The following is a 21,327-nucleotide window of genomic DNA, read 5'->3' on the forward strand; positions in this document are numbered from 1 at the left end:
CTGGGAGTTGAAGTCCACAAGTCTTAAAGTTCCCAAGTTTGGACACCCCTGCTTTAGGGGAAGGAAAACAAAACAAAAAACCCCTTAATTAAATAATGTTTATCAGCTTATCGATTCCCTGTGGCACTAAATTTCCACTTGAATTATTGTCACCAACAAATTCATCCTTCTGAAAAGGAAGGATTTTTTTTCCCCCCCAGCACTATGGTTAACTCACACCAAGCCAAGTTTTGGGAAAAGGTTTTCCCCACCCAAATTTTCCCCTCCCTCTGCCCAAACCAGCTCCGATGCCCTCTGGCTCCGTTTTGCGTTAGAAAAAGGGGGCAGAGACTGTTCTCCGATGGTCAGGGTTTTTTTTTCTTTTCTTTTGTTTGTTTAATGCACACGTTACAATAATTTACAGAATTCGCCATGGACAGGCGGTGCGGACTCCGTTCGCTGAGACAAAGGGGGGGGGAACAATAACATCCTTTTCTGAACCATCCAGCGATGTCTTGAGATACAGTAAGGGGGGAGGGGAAACCTGGCTGCATGACTCACAGACCCCCAACGTCACTCACAGGCCAGAGGAGCTATGGGGGAAGACTGACAGGGGGGAAAACTGCAAACAAGGGAAGCTATTGGGGTGAAAAAAAATTGTTTTTCAGGGGTTTTTTGAAGACACGGGAGGACGAATCAAGAAAGGCAGTTGGGGAACTGCCTCCAATTCTCAAGAGGCAGGGTCCGGTTAGACAGACAGATAGACAGAACAGCCCGCCCTAGTTAGACAGTTCCCCCCCCCTCCTCTGTGAACTTCCTTACAGCCCCCTCAATGAAAGAATGAACCCAAAGGCCCAAAGGTCGAAAAAGAATTAATAAAAATATTCCTTCGCATGTTGAGTCAACATGCAAAATTTCAACCACATAGTCCCTGCCTGGCATCGTCATATCATGCCCCAAAAACATTTTTGGGGTGAAGGTGGTTTAAAAAAAAAGAAAGAGGGTGGGAAGGGAGGGAAAAATTAGCCGGTTTAAGAAAGGGAGAATTTGACAATCGCCGTTAATGGCAATGCTTGTCAACATTGGCAACTTTAAGATGGATAGACTTCCAACTTCCATAATTCTGGGAGTTGAATTCCCCCCCCCCATCTTAAAAGTTGACCAAACTGAAAAAAAACAGGATTTAGTTGACGATTTGGGGGGGGGGGGGGGGAGAGTCCCTTTTTGGGGTTCTCTTTATTTAACACACCGAAAGAGAAGAAAGAATGAGGGGGCCGCCCACTCCAAAACACGACCCAGCAGAGACTCCGGGAGTCGTCCCCCCAACTTTCGCGCTCCCACTTCCAAAAAAGCTGCTGCCTCTGTCATTCGGCCAGGCTCCGGCAGGCACAACACCTCCCCCCCCCCCAAAAAAAAGAAACCCCTACAACCCAGTCTCGGTTTGGTACTTCGTTTCTTCCGTAAAAGTCCATGAATCAGCACAGGAGAAAGGGAAAAAAAATAAGAAGAAATTAAAAAGAAAAGAAAAAAACCCGATTATACAGGCAACGCAACCGCCAACAGGCCAATCCGCAGAGCCGGGAAACTGGCGTGATCGCCTGGTGGCCACCTTGTGCAGTGGGGGGCGGTGAATGCCACAAAGAGAGAGAGAGAGAGAGGCGATGTGGACCGGCGGTGCGGGAGGGCGGGTTATCCCTTATACGAACCGCTGGACGATGACGGCGTTCAGGAGGTTGGCGTCCTTCAGGCTCTGGTCCTCGTCCGAGAGCTCCTTGTTGGGGAAAGTGGTCATGAGGACGAAGCCTGTGGCGGCCATAGCCGGCCGGGCGTCCACGATGAACAATCGGATGTCGCGGATCCTGTCCGGAGAAAAGACAACGGTTGGCTTTTCGGAATGTTTATTAGTAAGGTAAATGGTAAAAGTTCCCCTCGCACATCTGTGCTAGTCGTTCCCGACTCCAGGGGGCAGTGCTCATCTCTGTTTCAAAGCCGAAGAGCCAGCGCTGTCCGAAGACGTCTCCGTGGTCATGTGGCCAGCAGGACTCAACGCCAAAGGCACACAGAACGCTCTTCCCTTCCCCACCAAAGGTGGTTCCTATTTTTTCTACTTGCATTTTTTACATGCTTTTGAACTGCTAGGTTGGCAGAAGCTGGGACAAGTAACGGGAGCTCACTCCGTTATGCGGCGCTCTAGGAATTTGAACCGCCAAACGGCTGACCTTTCTGATCGACAAGCTCAGCATCTTAGCCACTGAGCAACTTTTATTCTGTTTTTTTAAATAAGGTGGCCAACGTGCTGAATAGCATAACAACAACCCTGGGAGGTAGGTTGGGTGAGAGAAGGCAACTGGTTCAAAGTTACCCAGCTGACTTGCCTGCCTTACGGTGAGACTAGAACTCACTGTCTCCTGGAGATTGGCCCAATGTCACTCAGTGGGCTTTTTTGCCTAAGGTGGAACTAGAACTCCCCGTCTCCTGGGGATTGGCCCAAAGTCACCCAGGTGGCTTTCGTGTCTAAGGCAAAACTAGAACTCACTGTCTCCTGGAGATTGGCCCAATGTCACTCAGTGGGCTTTTTTGCCTAAGGTGGAACTAGAACTCCCCGTCTCCTGGGGATTGGCCCAAAGTCACCCAGGTGGCTTTCGTGTCTAAGGCAAAACTAGAACTCACTGTCTCCTGGAGATTGGCCCAATGTCACTCAGTGGGCTTTTTTGCCTGAGGTGGAACTAGAACTCCCCGTCTCCTGGGGATTGGCCCAAAGTCACCCAGTTGGCTTTGTTGCCTAAATGAACTGTTAAAACTGCCGGAAGTTCATATCCAGCCTCAACTGCAGGCTTTGGCCAGTCCAACCACTCCTCCTTTGCCCCCACCCCCCACCCCCACCACCTTCCCCACATCCTCATTTGCCCCCCGTCCCCTTACCTGTGACTGTGGTTGAATTTCTGTACGAGACGCCCACCGTCTGCCAGCCGGATCTGGATGTTGGTGGTGGGCTCCGCCTCGTCAATGGTGATCAGGGAACGGGCCTTGGCTTCGTTTTCCGCTTGCTGAGAGGGAGAGCTGGTGCCCATCACTTGGGGGGCAGTGCTTGGGGGGCAAAGCAGAGGAAACAGGAGCCTGAGAGGAAGTCGTCTTTGCAAAAAAAAAACAACTTTTGAGTCCTTTGCAGAAAAGGTCAACTGGGAACTGCCCAGCTCCCTGGCTAAGCCAGGATACCACCGAATGGCCACTGATGAATTAAAGCTCCATGGATGGATTGCCAGGGGGGAAAAAAAACTGTTCTTATTATTTATTTCGCTGTCTCCTGACTTTTATTAGTTTTACAAATAACTTATGGTGGCAACCTTACTTGCCTAAGGCGGGATTAGAACTACAACTGTCTCCTTTTTTTAAAAAAAGTATTTTCTCTTTGTGTACAATAAGTGCTTAGTGGACAGCGTATTGCCCGGATCAATTTGTTTACATATTATTAAACTCCTAATTTCTACCTCTATTATCCAACCATTAGTAAAATAAGTTCCAAATTTGAAAATATTCCGTGTCTTCCTTTTTGTCTTCATTCTTAAGTTAACCCATTTCTGCGCAGTCTAATATTTTTTTTAAATTATGTCTTCTGTTTTTTCATTTTTCCAGTGTTGCGCGAATAAAATTCTTGCTGACAAAACACGTTAACATTAAATACACATTCCTTTTATTGTGTTTTTTCTGGTATTAGGACCAACAAAAATAGTTCTGGTTTGTAGTCTATATGTTGTCTCCACATTTTTTCCAACAATGTTATGCATTTTCATCCAAACTGTTTTTCTTTTTGCTTTTGGACATGTCCACCACATATGCTAGTATGTGCCCTGGACTAGATCCGTCTCCTGATTACCTTAACCCCGTGATGACAAACCTATGACATGCGTGCTACAGGTGGCACGCCGAGCCATATCGGTGGGCACGTGAGCTCAGCTCCAGCGTGCATACGCACTGCCGGCTAGCTGATTTCCAGGCCTTCTGGGCCCACCAGAAGTGGGGGAGCCTCGGGCGGGGGGGGGGGGGGGAACCGTTTTGCTCGAGTGCCAACCTTTTACATTTCCCGGATTCCTTGCATTCTTTCGGGATTTCTGGATTCACTGCCTTGCTCCTTTGCTTCCTGGGCTCCTCAACCTGCCCTGCTGGGGCTCACAGCACTGGGGTGAACTATTTGCAGCCATAGAGAGAGGTGTGTGTGTGTGTGTGTGTGTGTGTGTGTGTGTGTGTGTGTGTGTTCACTCTGCTTTGGGACTTGCCAGAAATGTGGGGCCGTTTGGGGGAAATTTGGGGCAATAAAAGGGGCGGTTTGAAGAGCCAACTGCCTGTGTTACCTCTTGTGTCGTGTCCCGGGTCATCCCAGCGGCCTTCTGACAAGCGAAGTCAACGAGGGAGACCAAGTTCACTTAACAACCGAGTTGCTAACTTATCAACGGCAGCGATTTATTGAACGACTGTGGCAAGAACGGTCGTAAAAGGGGGCAAAACTCAAGCAACGCACGCTTCACCTGACGACAGGAATTTCGGGCTCAATCGTGGTCGTTAGGCGGGGGACAACCTGTTTCCTAAACATCCCGCTTACTTACCTGCCTAGCTTCTGGCCTTCTCCGGTGAAAGCCCTGAAGGTACTCCTGGCCTTCATGAAATCTTCATCGCGGTGGTCCTCTAGATCCAGGTTTACCTGCCCGCCACGTGCCAACCGACGGAGCTCGGCGGGCACTTCTCTAGAAGGAAGGAAAAGAAGGAAAGGCGCTGTCGGAACGAAGGAAGACACAGCCTGGGGCTCGTCCTGTTCCTATTTTCAGGACAAATGGAGCTCCAGGAAGGTCTGATCTGAGCAGCCGGCGAGTGCCAGCTTTGGGTTTGAATCTTCCCCAGGACAGAAGTATTACCCCCGACGGATGGATTCCAGGAACTGAGAGTTGGAGGGATCTTGGTAGCTCCTCAGCTCGCCACTGTCTAAGCTAAATCCGCTCTTCCACAGCTTCAGGACCACATGGACCTATGAAAGACAGGTTGGGTGATTATTAATAGGGCTTAGACTTCTATACTGCTTCATAGCGCTTTTCCAGCCCTCTCTGAGCAGTTGGCAGAGTCAGCCTCTTGCCCCCAACAATCTGGGTCCTCATTTTAGCCACCTCAGAAGGTTGGAAGTCTTGAGGTGAGAATCGAACTCCTGGCAGTCAGCAGAATTAGCCTGTCATACTGCATATTAGGCACTGTGCCACCATGACAAGGAAGGAAGGAAGGAAGGAAGGAAGGAAGGAAGGAAGGAAGGAAGGAAGGAAGGAAGGAAGGAAGGAAGGAATAGTAATAGCACTTAGACTTTTATACCGCTTCAAAGTGCTTTTACAGCCCTCTCTAAGCAGTTTACAGAGTCAGCCTCTTGCCCCCGACAATCTGGGTCCTCATTTTACCCACCTCGGAAGGAGGAAGGCTGAGTCAACCTTGAGCCGGTGAGGATCTAACTCCTGGCAGTTGGTAGAATTAGCCTGAAATCCTGCGTTCTAATTGAATGACTGATTGAGAACATTTATATGGCCACCGAAGTCACTCTAGGTGACGGAGGGAGGAAGAGCGGGGGAGAGAGAGAGAGGGGGAGGGAGGGAGGGAAAGAGAAAGAAAGAAAGAGAGAGAGAGAGAGAGAGAAAGAAAGAAAGAAAGAAAGAAAGAAAGAAAGAAAGAAAGAAAGAAAGGTGGGAGGTTGATCTTCAATCATCTCTTTTGCCATTTTCTAATATATCAACAATTGCAATGATATTTCAAATACATTTATTTTTGTGACCTAAGTCTTTTCAATATTGCTCCTTCCCTCCTGTCCCCTGGCGGAGTCACAGCCCCTCCCTCCCCTCATATCTTGTGTATTGTCACCTTTTTCACTACCTCTTATGATTTCGTCCTCTAGGAGGGCACTATGTTTTTTCATGAAGGCCTCTGCCTCCACAGAGGTATTGATTCTAATTCTGTTTCCCTTCCAGAAGATCAACATTCCTTCCGGCAATAACCATCTGAACCAAACTCCTTTGTTATATAATTTCTTTGATAAGGAGGAATACTTCCTCCTCTTATCTCTTATTTTTTCGGAATTTGTTTAAGAATGGCAATTTTTTTATCTTTATATTTTAGTGGTCCCCCCCCTTTGGGCTCCCAAAACCTCATCCCTCGTGGTCTTCCTGAGAAATTTAACGTGGCCTTCCCTTGGAACATTATGTGTTCTGGCATATTCTGAATTAATTCTATGGGGAGGTTGATCTTGATGAGGGAGGGAGGGAGGGAGGGAGGGAGGGAAAGAGAGCAAGCGAGAGAGAAAGAAAAAGAAAGGAAGTAAAGGAAAGAAGAAAGAAAGAAAGAAAGAAAGAAAGAAAGAAAGAAAGAAAGAAAGAAAGAAAGAAGAAAGAAAGAAAGAAAAGGTGAATCTTGATGAGGGAGGGAGGGAAAGAGAGCAAGAGAGAGAAAGAAAAAGAAAGAAAGGAAAGGAAGGAAGAAGGAAGGAAGGGAGGGAGGGAGGGAGGAAGGAAGAAAGGAAGGTGGGAAGTTGATCTTGATGAGGGAGGGGGGAAGAGAGCAAGAGAGAAAGAAAAAGAAAGAAAGAAAGAAAGAAAGGAAGAAGGAAGGAAGAAAAAGAAAGAAAGAAAGAAAAGAAAGAGGTGGGAGGTTGATCTTGATGAGGGAGGGAGGGAGGGAGGGAGGGAGGGAGGGATGGAAAGAGCAAGGGAGAGAGAAAGAAAAAGAAAGGAAGGAAGGAAAGGAAGGAGGAAGGAAGGAAGGAAGGAAGGAAGGAAGGAAAGAAAGAAAGAAAGAAAGAAAGAAAGAAAGAAAGAAAGAAAGAAAGAAAGAAAGAAAGAGACTGAATATCTGCAGTCTTCTTGTACCGATCCAAAGCTTCCTAATTTTCCAAAATCCAAAAACTTTCCCCAGGACTGACCGCTTCCTCACCCTGCCTTACCTTGGAGAAATCAAACATTCCACAGCCTGCCAGCACCTTCTACGTTTGGAGACTCTACTAGTCTTGGACCGTGATAAACATTGGATTTTCATACGATGCGTTTGAGACCCCCAGAGCTGTAACCTCCGCCTGCCGCGGATTCCCTTCCAAATACTCACATCTTGGGCGGCGTTCTGCCTCAATTCTCCCGTGACGTAAGCAGACTCTTCCTCGGGCGCAGCTCCCAAGCGATACCCGCCTCCTGCAAAGGGCTGCCAGGGAGGGGGTGGAAAAACAGAGGAATGAACAAGAAGTCACTAGCCAGATGTTGAGGGGGGCAAAGGGGAGGCTAGCCCAGTTTTTCTCCATGAAGCCTATCTGCTGCTTAAAGCTATCGTCAACTTTCCTTTCAAGCCCCTCCACCCTCTCTGATTTATTTTATTTTATTTTTACACAGGACAAAGTAACAAGTCTCCAAATTAAGTAACCGAATAATACGAAATTCCAAAATACGAGGGATTTTTGTAAACCTTTCTTAGAAGTACCTGGATTTGGGGTGTTTTTTTTTTAATCCCAACAGCATCCACAGGAAACAGAATATACGTAGATTAAATAACACTACAGTGACCAAGGCTTCCTATTCCTCTAACTCAGAGGTCTCCAAACATGGCGGCTTTAAGATATGTGGACTTCAACTCCCAGAATTCCACTAGTTGAAACATGTGCAAGAACAGCCAAACTCAGAACACCAAAGACACCACAGTCCTCCTGCTCCTCCTCTTCCTTCTCCTCCTCCTCTTCACCCCAACACACACTCCAGAATACCACTCCTTTCAAGCACTGATGATGTTACCTAGTTGGGTCATGAGATGTCTGCAAGAAAGCAATGAAGCTCAGAAAACACCTACATTTCTCCTCCTCCTCCTCCTCCTCCTCCTCTCCACCTCTCTTCTCCACCTCCTCCACAAACCCACCCTACTCCAGCACTGATGAAGTTACCCAGTTGGGTAAAGAAATGTTTGCAAGAAAACAACTAAGCTCAGAGATCACCAATTACACCAGTCTTCTTCCTCCTCCTGCTCTTCCTCCCTCCTTCTCCTCCTCCTCTTTGCAAAGCCCACTCCCTTCTACACGGAGGATGTTATCTAGTTAGGTCACAAAATGTTTACAACCAAGCTCAGAGAACATCAAGTATTCCACAGAAAAAGAAAAGCCAGATAAGCATGGATTAACACCAGACAAACATTCAAGGAGAAAAAGTACCCAAATCAAGGAATTACCAGGAGGGGGGGAAAAACAGCCCTACCACCACATGTGAGCAGAAAACAAACACCACTAGCTTTTAGCACTGATGATGTTATCTAGTTGGGTCATAAAACGTCTGCAAGAAAACAATCAAGCTCGGAAAGCACCAAGGATTCCATAGTCATCATCGTTCTCCCCCTCCTCCGCTCCTTTCTAGCACTGATAATGTTCCCTAGTTGGGTTATGAAACGTCTGCAAGAAAACCACCAAGCTCAGAGAGCACCCAGGACCCCCTAGTCCTCCTCTTCCTCCTCCTCCTCTACTCCACAACCCCACTCCCCTCTAGCACTGATGACATTGCCTACTTCGGTCATGAAATGTTTGCAAGAAAACCGAACTCAGAAAGCACCAAGGACTCCAACATCCCCTCCCCCTCTGTGCCAAGCACAGATCTGTTTGAAGGAATCCTTAAGGTCACTTTGAAGCCCCCACCCACTTTACCCAAGCCCCCTCACCTCTACCCAAGTGCTGGGTTCTCACCTTTGGCCTGCTGCCTTCTCCGGGGCTCTTAGCTGTCCTGTCGACAGCCACGGCCCCGTGTTCTTTGGCCCCCCGGAACAGATCTTCCACCAGCTCGTTCGAACTCTTCTTCCTCGGGGGGCCAACAATCTGCTGCCCGCTTCGTTCTGACCCACCGGCATAAAACCTGAACGAAAGAAAATGAGACTTACCGTATTTTTCGGACTATAAGGCACACCGGTATATAAGACGCACCAAGATTTCGAAGAGGTAAGAAAATAAAGTTTTTAGCTTCCCCCACCCCCCAGAAGCACTCTTCAGACCTCAGCAGGGCTGGGGGGAGGCAAAAATGCCCGTTTTTCACCAAAACGGGGGCATTTTCTCCTTTCCCCAGCCCTGTTGAAGCCTGCAGAGTGCTTCTGGGGGGTGAGGGAAGGCAGGAATGCCGCCGTTTTTGCGAAAAATGACCCATTTTTCACAAAAATTGGATGCAGGGGTGGGGCTTCAGGAGGCCAAAAATGGCTGTATTCGGTGTATAAGATGCACCAAAATTTCCACTCTTTTAGGGGGTGGGAAGGTGCATCTTATACGCCAAAAAATATGGTAGGCATCCTTTGAAGGGAAGGCCTCATCCGATGCCCTCTTCAAGACGACAGCGTGGTATTGTTCCAGCAAAACCCAAACCCCTGATATGACCGTCCTTAATGCTGCTCACTGCTTGTATTGTCTTTAAAGTGTTGTTAAAATTTCAGTTTTTCGACTTGTGAGCCACCCACCATTGTGCAGCCTTTATTGTCACTGTACAACGAAATTGTTTGCTGAGATGGGCGGGTTCAGAAATCAAAAGCAAACCAGCAAGCCTGAGGAGAAAGCCGGAAACCAAGCAAAATGTGCCGATAGTCCTCGACTTACGACGATTCATCTAGTGACCACGTTCCATGTTATAACGCCGTGGGGAAAAGGGACGTGTGACCGTTTTGCCACACGTAGAACGGTCGTCCTTTGCCTGTGGTCAGGTGATTGGAAATTCAGACACTTGGCAATTGTCTCATATTTATGACGGTCGCAGTGTCACGAGGGGGGTGTCACATGATCCCCTTTTGCGACCTCCTGACAAGCCAAGTCCACCGGGAAGCCGGATTCGCTTCACAACTAGGTTACTCACTTATGACTTGCAGTGATTCACTTAATAACAAATGTCTCATTTAACAACATAAATTTTGGCTCGTAAGTTGAGGACGGCCTGAAAAACAATAAATACTCCAAAAGTTAACGATGAAATAGTTTTTGTTTTCGTAGATTTTCACGGGTGTAGGTATGCTAGTTTTGTTGTATTCGGGTCTTTTCCCGTGTAGGATTGAGATTGTCTTGGCAACGTTTCGGCAAGATCTCACTTGCCATCTTCAGGCTGCTGTCGGCTAGGCTTAAAATGCGATCAGAGCTGCCGTCTTTCTGTAAATCTTGGTGGGAGGGGAGAAGAAAAGACCTGAATACAACAAAACCAGCATGTGTGTGTGTGTGTGTGTGTGTGTGTGTGTGTGTGCAGCATATATGTGTGTGTGTGTGTGTAACTCAAAAAATTAGAATATCGTGCAAAAGTTCATTTATTTTAATAATGCAACTTAAAAGGTGAAAGTAATATATGAGATAAGACTCATTACATGCAAAGCAAGATAGTTCAAGCCGTGATGTGTCATAATTGTGATGATTATGGCGTACAGCTCATCAAAACCCCAAATCCACCATCTCAGAAAATTAGAATATTACATGCAATCAATAAAACAAGGATTGTACGATATTCTAATTTTTCGAGTTTCACCTGTATATAAATAATATTTGCCAATATTGGAATGCGAGTATTATTTTGATAATTATTTTGATAAGGGGATTAAGGAAGATGGTATTTATCTGATATGGCCAGGGCCATATCTGTCCCTCTGGCTGTCCCTGGATTGCTTTTATATGTAGCCCTTGACTTGCGACCCACACAGACTTTCCCAGTTCCTCCTTCCATTTCACCAACCTTTGTCCTTCTTCTTCCTCCTCCTCCTCCTCCTGAGCGTGAACGAGGTCACGGAACGATGTCACCCTGTGGTCGCTGGAGAAAGAAGAAGCAAATGATAAGTAAGTTTGCTGCCTCCTCCAATGTGATTTCTCTCTCCGCAGGATCTGACCAGGATGAAAAGGAAGAAGGTCTCAGCGCAATACTTAAGCTGCACTAGTAAAAACAGGAAGTGGATCTGAAACAGTCACAAAAAGTGTTATGGCATCACGTAGAAAATGGACTGCCAACTGCATTCCAGATCCAATTGAAGGTTATTATTCTCATCTCTAAATCCATTAAGTGCACCTTCTGCATTCAGATTTGGCCACGTCCTTTAGATTAAGGGTTTTTCAAACTTCAACAAGGTTGACTTCAGTTTCCAGAACTCCCCACCCAGCAGGCTTTAAGGTGGGTGGACTTCAACTCCCAGAATTCCCCAGCCAGGATGCTGTTCTGACCGAGGCTTCCCAAGAGCATGAAACAAACTCCTTGTCCTGACAAAAAAACCTTTTATTCATTGACTGTGAATTCTGCTCATTCCCATCCAGCAAAGTCTTTCAAGGGAGGATTTACGGTCACAGACCTTCTCTGGCTTGGAGAGCTGCCAGGCCGATCTCTGCAAAATGTGGCAAGGAGTCATGAACCAATTAAGTGAACTAATGGTCTCCTGCAAACTCCACTCCCCTTTCGCTCCTCTTTTATCTCCTCTGGGAGGGACCATTCATTGTCCACCTGCAGCCTTAATCCCAAGTCGACTCCTGTTCTTTAGCTGTTCCCTTCTCCTGGCAACTCTGCGCATGCGCACACTGGGAACAGACTCCAGCTGTTCTTTTGCCTCACTGATGTCTGACTCTGAAGGCAGCTGATAACTGTCAGACGGCCCTGGCCCCCTCTCTGCCTCTGACACAGAGCCCTCATCAGAGCCTTCCCCAGACTCCAGGACTGGCCCATCTTCCTCCCCAACCTCCTCACTGTCCGAATCTGCTGCCAGCCCTGCTGGCCGCTGGCAGGCCACAAAAGATGCTTTAATATGGGTAGACTTCAACTCCCAGAATTCCCCAGCCAGCATGCTGGCTTGGCTATCCATCCTCATTGCACTGACGGGCTGAGCATGAGTTTATGTAGATTCCAAAATGAAGACTGGGGATTTGAGGAAAAGATCAATCCATGGTCACCAAGTGCCATTTTCCCAGAAGCCCCTTCTTTAGGAAATTCCATTGGTACGAATGGTAGACATCCTTGGCAGACTCTACTCAGCACTCCAAGTCTTGTGGCCCAACAGCAGCCATTGGAGCTGGCAGCAGATTCGGAGAATGAGGAGGCTGGGGAGGAAGATGGACGAGTCCTGGAGGCTGGGGAAGGCTCAGGCAAGGGCTCTGCGTGGGAGGCAGAGACGGGGCCAAGGCCATCTGGCAATGATCAGCTGCCTTCGAAGCTAGACAGCAGTGAGGCAGAAGAACAGCTGGAGCCTGTTCCCAGTGTGCGCATGCGCAGAGCTGCCAGAAGAAAAGAACAACTCAGAAATCAGGGTCGACTTGGGAGTAAAGCCACAGGTGGACGGTGAATGGCCCCTCCCATAGAACATAAAAGAGGAGCGGAAGGGGAGGGGGCTTTTGCAGTAAACAGTTTGTTCGTTCGTTTCAGGAGTGTGAAGGTCTGTCCGTGAATCTCAGAGACTCTGTGCCAAGTTTTTCCTTGCACAGAACTGCGTTTGGAAACTATTTACATGACAGCTTCCCAAGCTAGATAAGGTCTGTGGTCATAAATACTCCTTTGAAAGACTGTTTGCCAGGCGTTTGCTGAAGGTGAATGAGAGGAATTCACATTCCTTTAATAAAAGGGGTTTTGTCAGGACCAGGACTCTGCCTCCTGCTTTTTGGGTCAAAACAAAAGGTCATCATCTCAATGTTCTCTTAGGTCCACTCGTGAACGTCCTTCCTTCTTCTCCACCCAAGAACTTAGACCTTTTTGGGGAAGCCTAGGTCAGAACACCAAGACCAAAATCCAATGTTTTTCTGGTAAAGGAGAATCCAACGTTAGGATCTCACATTGATTCTCGCAAAGACAGGTAGGTTACTTCACCTGGCCGCCGTGCCTCTGGTAACGGAGCTAGAGGTGGGTTGTGGAAGGGTCATGATATCTTCGTCACCGCCATCTTCGTAGAAACTAGCCAAGGCAATCTGAAAAAAAGGAACAACATCACACATTTAAGAAATGACACCATCTGACAGCACGTTAACGGAATAATAGGGTCGGAAGGGACCTTGGAGGTCTTCCAGTCCAGCCTCTTGCTCAAGTAGGAGAACATATATCATTTCAGACAAGTGACTGACTAGTCTCTTTTTAAAAACCTCCAGTGATGGAGCAACCACAACTTCTGGAGGCAAGCAGTTCCACTGGATAATTGTTCTCACTGTTAGGAAGTTTCTCCTTAGTTCTAATTTGCTTCTGTCCTTGGTGAGTTTTCATCCGTTGCTTCTTGTCCTGCCTTCTGGTTTTTTGGAGAATAAATTGACCCCCCCCCCTCTTCTTTGTGACAGCCCCTCAAGTTCTGGAATACTGTTCTCATGTCACTCCTAATTCTTCTTTTTCTTTAGACTAGCCAAACCCAACTCTCACAGCCATTCTTCATGAGGTCTTCTACTCCAGCTCCCTGCTCAAGTAAGAGACTCTAGAATATTTCCAACAAATAGCTGTCCAGTCTCTTCTTAAAAACTTCCAGTTTTGGAGCACCCATAACCTCTGGAGGCAAGGAGTTCCACTGGTTAATTGTCCTCACTGTCAAGAAATTCTAGGTTGCTTCTCTCCTTGATTAGTCCCCACCCATTGCCTCTTGTCCTGCCTTCAGGTGCTTTGGAGAAAAGGTTGACCCCCCTCTTTGTGGCAGCCCCTTAAATATTAGAACACCGCTATCATGTCACCCCTAGTCCTTCTTTAGCAGGTGCAATCTTCCACAGGTAGTCCTTGATTTACAACAGTTCATACAGTGAGCATTCAAAGTTACATCGGGATCAAAAAAGAAACTTATGACTGCTTTTTGACAATAATTATGACTGTTGCAGCATCGTTATGGTCATATGATCAAAATTTGGACACTTGGCAATATTGGTTCATGTTTATGACGGTGGCAGTGACCCGGGGGTCACGCGATGTCCTTCTGCGGACCTTCCAACAAGCAAAGTAAATGGGGAAGCCAGGTTCACTTAACAACTGTGGTACTAACTTCGCAGGTTCAGTGGATTCACTTAACAAGGTGGCAAGGAAGGCTGTAAAACAGAGCGAAGCTCACTTAACAACTGGGTGGCTTAGCAATGAAAATGTTGGGCTCAGTTCTGGACGCAAGTCAAGGACTGCCTGTATTATCCCTATCGAGGTCAGGAGAGGGAAAGTCCCTTGGAAAATTACTGTCTGGATTTTGTTGGTGTGGCTTCCTGCATTATTGGCCTGAGAAAACTTTCCACAGACACACAAACCATTGAGGGTCAGCAAGGGTGACTATTTGAACTCTGGTGCTGGAGAAGAAGACTCCTGCATTGAGTCCCTTGGGCTGCAAGGCCATCCAACCGGTCAGTCCTAGAGGAGGTCAACCCTGACTGCTCTTGAGAAGTCCAGATCCTGAAGAGGAAACTGAAATACGTTGACCACCTAATGAGAAGAAAGGACTCCCTGGAGAAGAGCCTCATGCTAGGAACAACGATGGAGGGCAAAAGAAGAAGAAGGGGACGGCAGAGAAGGAGGGGGCTGGATGGAGTCACCAAAGCAGTCGGCGTGAGCTTCAATGGACTCCAGAGGATGGGAGAGGACAGAAAGGCCTGGAGGAACCTGGTCCATGGGGTTGCGATGGGTCGGACACGACTTCGCAACTAACAACCACAAAGGATGACAATAGCTATTAAGAACAGGAGCCACTTGACACTTTGATTCCTACAATGGAGGAATGGCTGCAAAAGTGGACGGCAGTTAGCAGAGAGAGCTAAACTGACCGCTTTGATTAAAGGGAAAAAAAACCCCACAATTACTTTTATTTCAACCGGGAAACCACTTCTGGACTTGGTGCTTGTGGTGGGGAAAAAAAACAAAACTTTGTTTTACCAATGACATAAGATTTGCTGTTACACAAACGGCTAGTTTATACTACAAGTAGTCTTCAACATACAACCGTTTGTTTTAGTGACCATTCAAAATTACAACAGCACTGAAAAAAAGTCACTTATGACAATTTTTTTCACACTTATGACTTTTGTAGCATCCCTGTGGTCACATGATCCAAATTTGGATTCTTGGCAACTGGTTCATACTCGTGTTTCCCCGAAAAGAAAACTGGGTCTAATATTAAGTTTTGCTCCAAAAGATGATCAGGGCTTATTTTCTGGTTAGGTCTTATTTGGGGGGGGGAAATACGGCACTAAATGCATCCCTCTGGCTGACAATCTTAACTGGGGTTTATTTTGGGGTAGGGCTTATATTACAAGCATCCTGAAAAATCGTGGCAGGGTTTATTTTGGCAAGCAAAGTCCATGGCGGACGCCGGATTCACTTAACAACTGTGCAATCAGCTTAATGACTGTAGTGATTCACTTAACAACGGTGGCTTGAAAGGTTGCAAAAAGGGGGAAAGCACATTCAACAGATGTCTCGCTTAACAATGGAAGTCTTGGGCTCAATTGCGGACGTAAGTCAAGGACTACCCATAGTGAACTCAGCTCTCTCCGCTGCTTCCAAAGGGGCGTAGCACATATCACGACGGTCACATGAAGGGGATGACTGAGAATCTCCCCAGACAGTAATTCTATTCTATTCTGTTCCAATTCCATTCCATATTTCCGTTCTATTCTATTTTCTATTCTGTTCTTATCCTTCTATTCCATCCCATCCCCGCTTCAAAATATGTCACATTCAGCCATTATTAGCCTTGCAGGGCGGCAAGAGTGACTCACCCAAAACAGAATCCCGATAACCTTTGAAAGCAACTCGCTTTGTGTCTTTCGAACAATTCAATACCTCTTCGGAGCGTGTGACCTTTTCGTGCCACAATAGACCTTTTATTTTTGTTTTCAAATGCTCTCTCTCAATCTCTACTGGGGTGACCTCTGTCCAAGGGGAAACATGGCTTTTGTGCAAGTGGGAACAGTCCCAGGAGGCCAGGAGGATGGCAGGAATATTGTGGTTCCTTCTGGAGAAATCCTGGCAACATTACTGACACTGGACAGCAGTTCATTTAGGGACCGTTTCAAGTTACAGCAGCACTGAAAAAAGTAACTGATGACCGTTTTTCACACTCAGGAGCGTGGCAGAAACCACCAATCTTCATGCGATCAGCATTAACATGATGGGCAATGGGTTCATATTTATGACGGTCACAGTCAGAATATAATAGAGTAGAATAGAATAGAAAATATGGAATGGAATTGGAATTGGAATAGAATAGAGTAGAATAGAGATATGGAATGGAATTTGGAATTGGAATAGAATAGAATTATGGAATTGGAATATAATAGAATAGAAATATGGGATGGAATTGGAATAGAATAGAAAAGAATAGAATAGAATAGGATATAGTAGAATAGAATAGAATAAAAATATGGAATGGAATTGGAATAGAATAGAATAGAATAGAAAATAGAATAGAATAGAAAAAAGAGAAGAGAAAATAGAAGAGAAGAGAAAATAAAATAGAAGAGAATAGAAAACAGAAGAGAATAGAAAAGAATAGAATAGAAAATAGAACAGAACAGAAAAGAGAATAGAATAGAAAATAGAATAGAACAGAATAGAATAGAAAATATAATAGAATTGAATAGAGAATAGAATAGAAAATAGAAAAGAATAGAAAAGAATAGAAAATAGAATAGAATAGAAAAGAGAAAAGAGAATAGAATAGAATAGAAAAATAACGAGAATAGAATAGAAAAGAGAATAGAATAGAAAACAGAAAACAGAATAGAATAGAAAAGAGAATAGAACAGAATAGAATAGAAAATATAATAAAATTGAATAGAGAATAGAATACAAAATAGAAAAGAAAAGAATAGAAAAGAGAATAGAATAGAAAGGAGAATAGAAAAGAGAATAGAATAGAAAAGAGAGTAGAATAGAAAATAAAGAGACTAGAAAAGAGAATAGAAAATAGAATAGAATAGAAAATAGAATAGGATAGAAAATAGAATAGAATAGAAAATAGAATAGAAAAGAAAAGAGAATAGAATAGAAAAGAGAATAGAATAGAAAATATAATAGAATAGAAAAGAGAATAGAACAGAATAGAAAATATAATAGAATTGAATAGAGAATAGAATAGAAAATATAAAAGAAAAGAAAAGAGAATAGAAAAGAGAATAGAACAGAATGTAGAGTAGAGTAGAAAAGAACAAGAGAAGAGAATAAGAAGAGTAGAATAGAATAGAGCAGTGATGGTGAACATTTTCGGCACCGAGTGCCCAAACTGGAATGCACATGTACGCCACAACGCCAGAAACCCAAAGACCAGCTGGCTGGTGTGCAGATGCGTGCCGGTCACATAGTCTTCGGGTTTCTAGCACTCCGGCACTCGCAAAGACCACCTGGCACACCAGAAACCAGAAAAGCAGCTGGCAATGGCGCACGTGCCCATAGAGAGGTTCTGCTTGCCACCTCTGGCACGCGTGCCATTGATTCGCCACCCCGGGAATAGAGAGTAGAATAGAGAATAGAATGGAATAGAATAGAATATGGAATGAATGGAATGGAGTGGAATAAAATAAAATATAGAATAGAATAGAACAGAATAGAATATAGAATAGAATATGGAATGGAGTGAAATGGAATGGAATACAATAGAATAAAATAGAATAGAATAGAATAGAATCAGCCCTCGGGTGATTTGGAAAATGGTGAATCCCCTCTTCTTTGTGGAAGCCCCTTAGATACTGGAACAATGCTATCATGCCTCACCAAGTCCTTTTCATAATACACAGACCCACAGTTTAGCAAACTACACTTTAACCATGTTGTATAAACCAGCCCACATGTTGGGTGAAATCAGAAAATTGGGTCAACTAAGCACCCCTAGAACATAAGAGCCCCTTAGAAGAAGCACTTTGTGCTGAATCGTTTTTTCTATGTCAAATACAGGACAGTCTTTGACTTATGACCACCATTAAGCCCAAAATTGCTCTGAGTGAGACACGAGAAGTGAGTCTTGCCGCATTTTACCACGTTGTTCGCCACAGTTGTTAAGTGAATCACTGCAGTTGTTAAGATAGCCACACAGTTGTTAAGCACATCTGGCTTCCCCCTTGACTTTGCTTGTCAGAAGGTCGCCAAAAAGGGACCGCATGACCTTGGGACGCAGCAACGGTCGTAAATACGAAACCCATTGCCAATCATCTGAGCTCTGCTCTCAAGATTATGAGGATGCTGTGAAGGTCGCAACTGCCGGTCACTAAATGAACTATTGTAAGTCGAGGACTACTTGTATTGGGAAGTCACAACCCATTGTTGCATTTTTCAGGCGATTTTTGTGGTTATGTCACCGGCTAGCCTGGAAGACTCCCTCACGGTGGGCATAATTGGTACAGTTTTCACCTCCCTGGCAGCAGAGCCCTTGCAAGGAGAAACCAAACCAGTTCTTCCTGAACGGCCTGCTGCCAAATTACAACTCAGTGCAAATGATGCCATGAGGATCCAAAGGGTTGGCACCAGGTGCCCGCCGATGCCCAGTTCCCTCCGTCTCAAATTCTTCTCAATGCCAAACCTGCCATGATGACTTGCTTGTTTCTCAGGGACTTGCCACTTGCCATCCCTTCTAAGGAGGGTGCTACCTGTTCTTTTTGGGGGGCGAAAATGGAAATAACTTTGGAACTGAACCTGTACAGGTAGTCCTCGACTTACAACTGTTCGTTTAGTGACCATAACAGTCACAGTGGCCTTGAGAAAAGAAGGGACAGGGCCATTTTCCACATGACCTATTGCAGCCTCCCCATGATCCTGTGATCCAAATTCAGACCCTTAGAAACTCATATTTATGACGATCGTAGCATCCCAGGATCACCTTTTGAGACCTTCTGACACAGAAAGTCAAAAGGGGGGGGGGGAGCCAGATTCACTTAACAACCTGGTTACTGACTTAAGAACTGCAGTGATTCACTTAAAAACCGTGGCAAGCCAGATCGTCAAATTCCTTTAAGTGTGTCACTTAGCAAGGGAAATTTGGGGTTCGTTTGTGGTCATAAAACAAGGACTATCTAATATTAAAGTCAAGGCAACTGATACTGAAACACAACAGTTTTAACACGGACACGCCTGGCCTTTCCTCACCTCCCTAAACCAGGGGTGTCCAAACTTGGGAACTTTAAGTTCTGCGGGGAGAGGGGGCGGTCTATAAATTTAATAAACTCAAACTCAAACTCAAACTTTAAGACTTGTGGACTTCAACTCCCAGAATTCTGGGAGTTGAAGTCCACAAGTCTTAAAGTTCCCAAGTTTGGACACCCCTGCCCTAAACCCTTTATTTATTATTACATTTATTTTATTGTTTGATTTATATAGGTAGTCCTCAACTTGTTTAGTGACCGTTCCAATGTTACAACAGCACTGGGGAAAAATGACTTATGACTATGTTTCACCCTTACAACCGTTGCAAGCATCCTTGCGGTCACCTGATGAAAATTGGGATGCCTGGCAACTGACTCATATTTATGACGGTCGCAGTGTCCCGAGGTAATGGAATCCTCTTTTGCGACCTTCTGACCGATGGGGAAACCAGATTCATTTAACAACCGTGTTACCAGTTGTAACGACCGCAATGATTCACTTATAACTGTAGTTAAAAAGGTCCTGAAATGGGGCAAAACAGACATTTGGGGCTCAATTGTAGGTCGTAACACGAGGACTGCCTGTGCCCTCCCCCCCATCTTGCAGAGTCTTGGAGAGACCCTGGGCAGCTCCTTAGCAATTGAAGTTCCCAAAGGAAGCTGACTTTGGAGGGAGGGAGGGGGGAGAAGAAAGCCCTCTCCCAGTCCCCTAATCTGTACTACATACCCCATCGTCCACAGGCTGGATGCGCACAGACAGGGCAGGAGAGGAACCTTTTTCACTTCTTCCCCCTCCGCCTTGCAATAATCTTCCCTGTTCCCTTGCGCCCCCCCCCCTCTGCCAAAAGAGAGGAGAGGGTCCCTCCCAATGAAGCCCCCCCACCATTTCAATGAAAAAGGGAGGGGGGCTTAGTCCAAGAGGGGAGGGGACTGGCCCGGGGAAGACCCCCTTCCAGGCCCCCCTTGACAGACAGAGCTGATAGGGTGAAAAAGGGAGGGGCCTTCCAATGGAGATCCCCCTCCCCACCCCAATTTCAATGGCGAATAAGGTGGGGCTTTGTCCAAGAGTGGAGGGGGACAGGCTCAGGGAAGACCCCTTTCCAGCCCCCCCTTGACAGGAAGGAGTGTGAGTGAGAAAGTGGGGGCCTCCAGTGAAGCCCCCCCCCACCCCATTTCAATGAAGAATAAAGGGAGGGGGGCTTTGGCCAAGAAAAGAGGGGGACTAGCCAGGGGAAGACCTTCTTCCAGTCCCCCCCCCACCCCCCCCGACAGGGAGAGGTGATGGGGTGGAGAAGGGGGGGAGGGACTTCCAGTGAAGCCCCCCCCACTCCAATTTCAATGCAGAATAAAGAGGGGGTGCTTTGTCCAAGTGTGGGAGGGACTGGCTCAGGGAAGACCCCTTTCAAGACCCCCCTTGACAGAGAAGGGTGATGGGCTGCAGAAGGAGGGGGCTTCCAATGAAGACCCCCACCCCAATTTAAATGCAGAATAAGGGAGGCTTTGTCCAAGAGGGGAGGGGAGGACTAGCCAGGGGAAGACCCCTTTCCAGCCCCCCCTTGACAGAGGGTGGTGCGAGGTGAAGAAGTGGGGCCTTCCAGAGAAGCCCCCCGCCCCATTTCAATGCAGAATAAGGGGGGGCTTTGTCCAAGAGGGGGAGAGGGGGGAGAGACCCCCTTCCAGGCCCCCCTTGAAAGGGGGGGTGATGGGGCGCAGAGGGGGCAACTGGGTAGAAACCCCCCCTGAGGGGGGAGGGTCCCCCCACCCCTTTCAGAGCCCGGGGAGGGGGAGAGAAAGGCGGGATCCCGGCCTCCCCCCCTTTCCCCAGGGAAGCTACGGAGACTCCGGGAGCTCTTTTCCTCCCTCCCGCCGGGCCTACCTGCAGGTCCCCGCCCGCCGACTCCAGGAAAAAGCGCGCCCGCTCCTCCTCGGCTCCGGTCACGGCCACGAACTCCCTCAACGCTTCTTCGCGGTCCGCCATCTTGCCCGGTGCAACCGCCAAAGCGCTCCGGCCGCGCCGCGCCGCCCGCCAAAGCCACGCTCGCCGCTTCCGCCCGCCCTTGAAGGCCACTTCCGGCGGCCCACGCCCTTCCGCGGGGTGACACTCAAGCCCCCTCCGAATCGAAACCGAAGCCGTGCGTGGAGGTTCCGGCCTGGGGTTTCAGATGGGGAGGGTTGCGGGGTCGGTGAGGTAGCTGTGTCGGTTAGATTGACCGCCTTAATCTCCGGTATCTGAGGGGTCCCTGGTGCTCTGTGAGGTGGGGGAGGGCGTTTTCTTGCAGGCGTCTCATGACCCTTCTAGGGAACATCCT

At 46.9% G+C, this 21,327-nt stretch overlaps 1 protein-coding gene across 1 annotated transcript; it reads right to left on the reverse strand.

Annotated features, from left to right (window-relative positions):
* Positions 1-350: 350 nt before the first annotated feature.
* Positions 351-21,054, reverse strand: NSFL1C (NSFL1 cofactor). The gene is made up of 9 exons (XM_081949771.1): positions 20,895-21,054; positions 12,810-12,907; positions 10,707-10,781; positions 8,705-8,870; positions 7,099-7,191; positions 4,887-4,996; positions 4,581-4,718; positions 2,902-3,066; positions 351-1,838 (listed from the first exon to the last, which is right to left on the reverse strand). Exons 1-9 carry the CDS (start codon positions 20,994-20,996, stop codon positions 1,676-1,678), a joined length of 1,110 nt encoding a protein of 369 aa, XP_081805897.1. The 5' UTR covers positions 20,997-21,054; the 3' UTR covers positions 351-1,675.
* Between the last annotated feature and the right edge of the window lie 273 nt (positions 21,055-21,327).

This window comes from Natrix helvetica (genome assembly GCF_964273705.1).
Source record: "Natrix helvetica genome assembly, chromosome: 3".
In the NCBI taxonomy this organism is placed as follows: Eukaryota; Metazoa; Chordata; class Lepidosauria; order Squamata; family Natricidae; genus Natrix; species Natrix helvetica.

Excerpts from the sequence above, each read along its gene's own strand:
- NSFL1C (XM_081949771.1), bottom strand. The coding sequence starts at position 20,996 with ATGGCGGACCGCGAAGAAGCGTTGAGGGAGTTCGTGGCCGTGACCGGA. Across the intron at positions 8,871-10,706 it reads GAGGAAGAAGAAGGACAAAG|GTTTTATGCCGGTGGGTCAG; the intron begins GTTGGTGAAATG and ends TCTTTCGTTCAG. Across the intron at positions 4,719-4,886 it reads CTGGAATCCATCCGTCGGGG|AGAAGTGCCCGCCGAGCTCC; the intron begins GTAATACTTCTG and ends CCTTCCTTCTAG.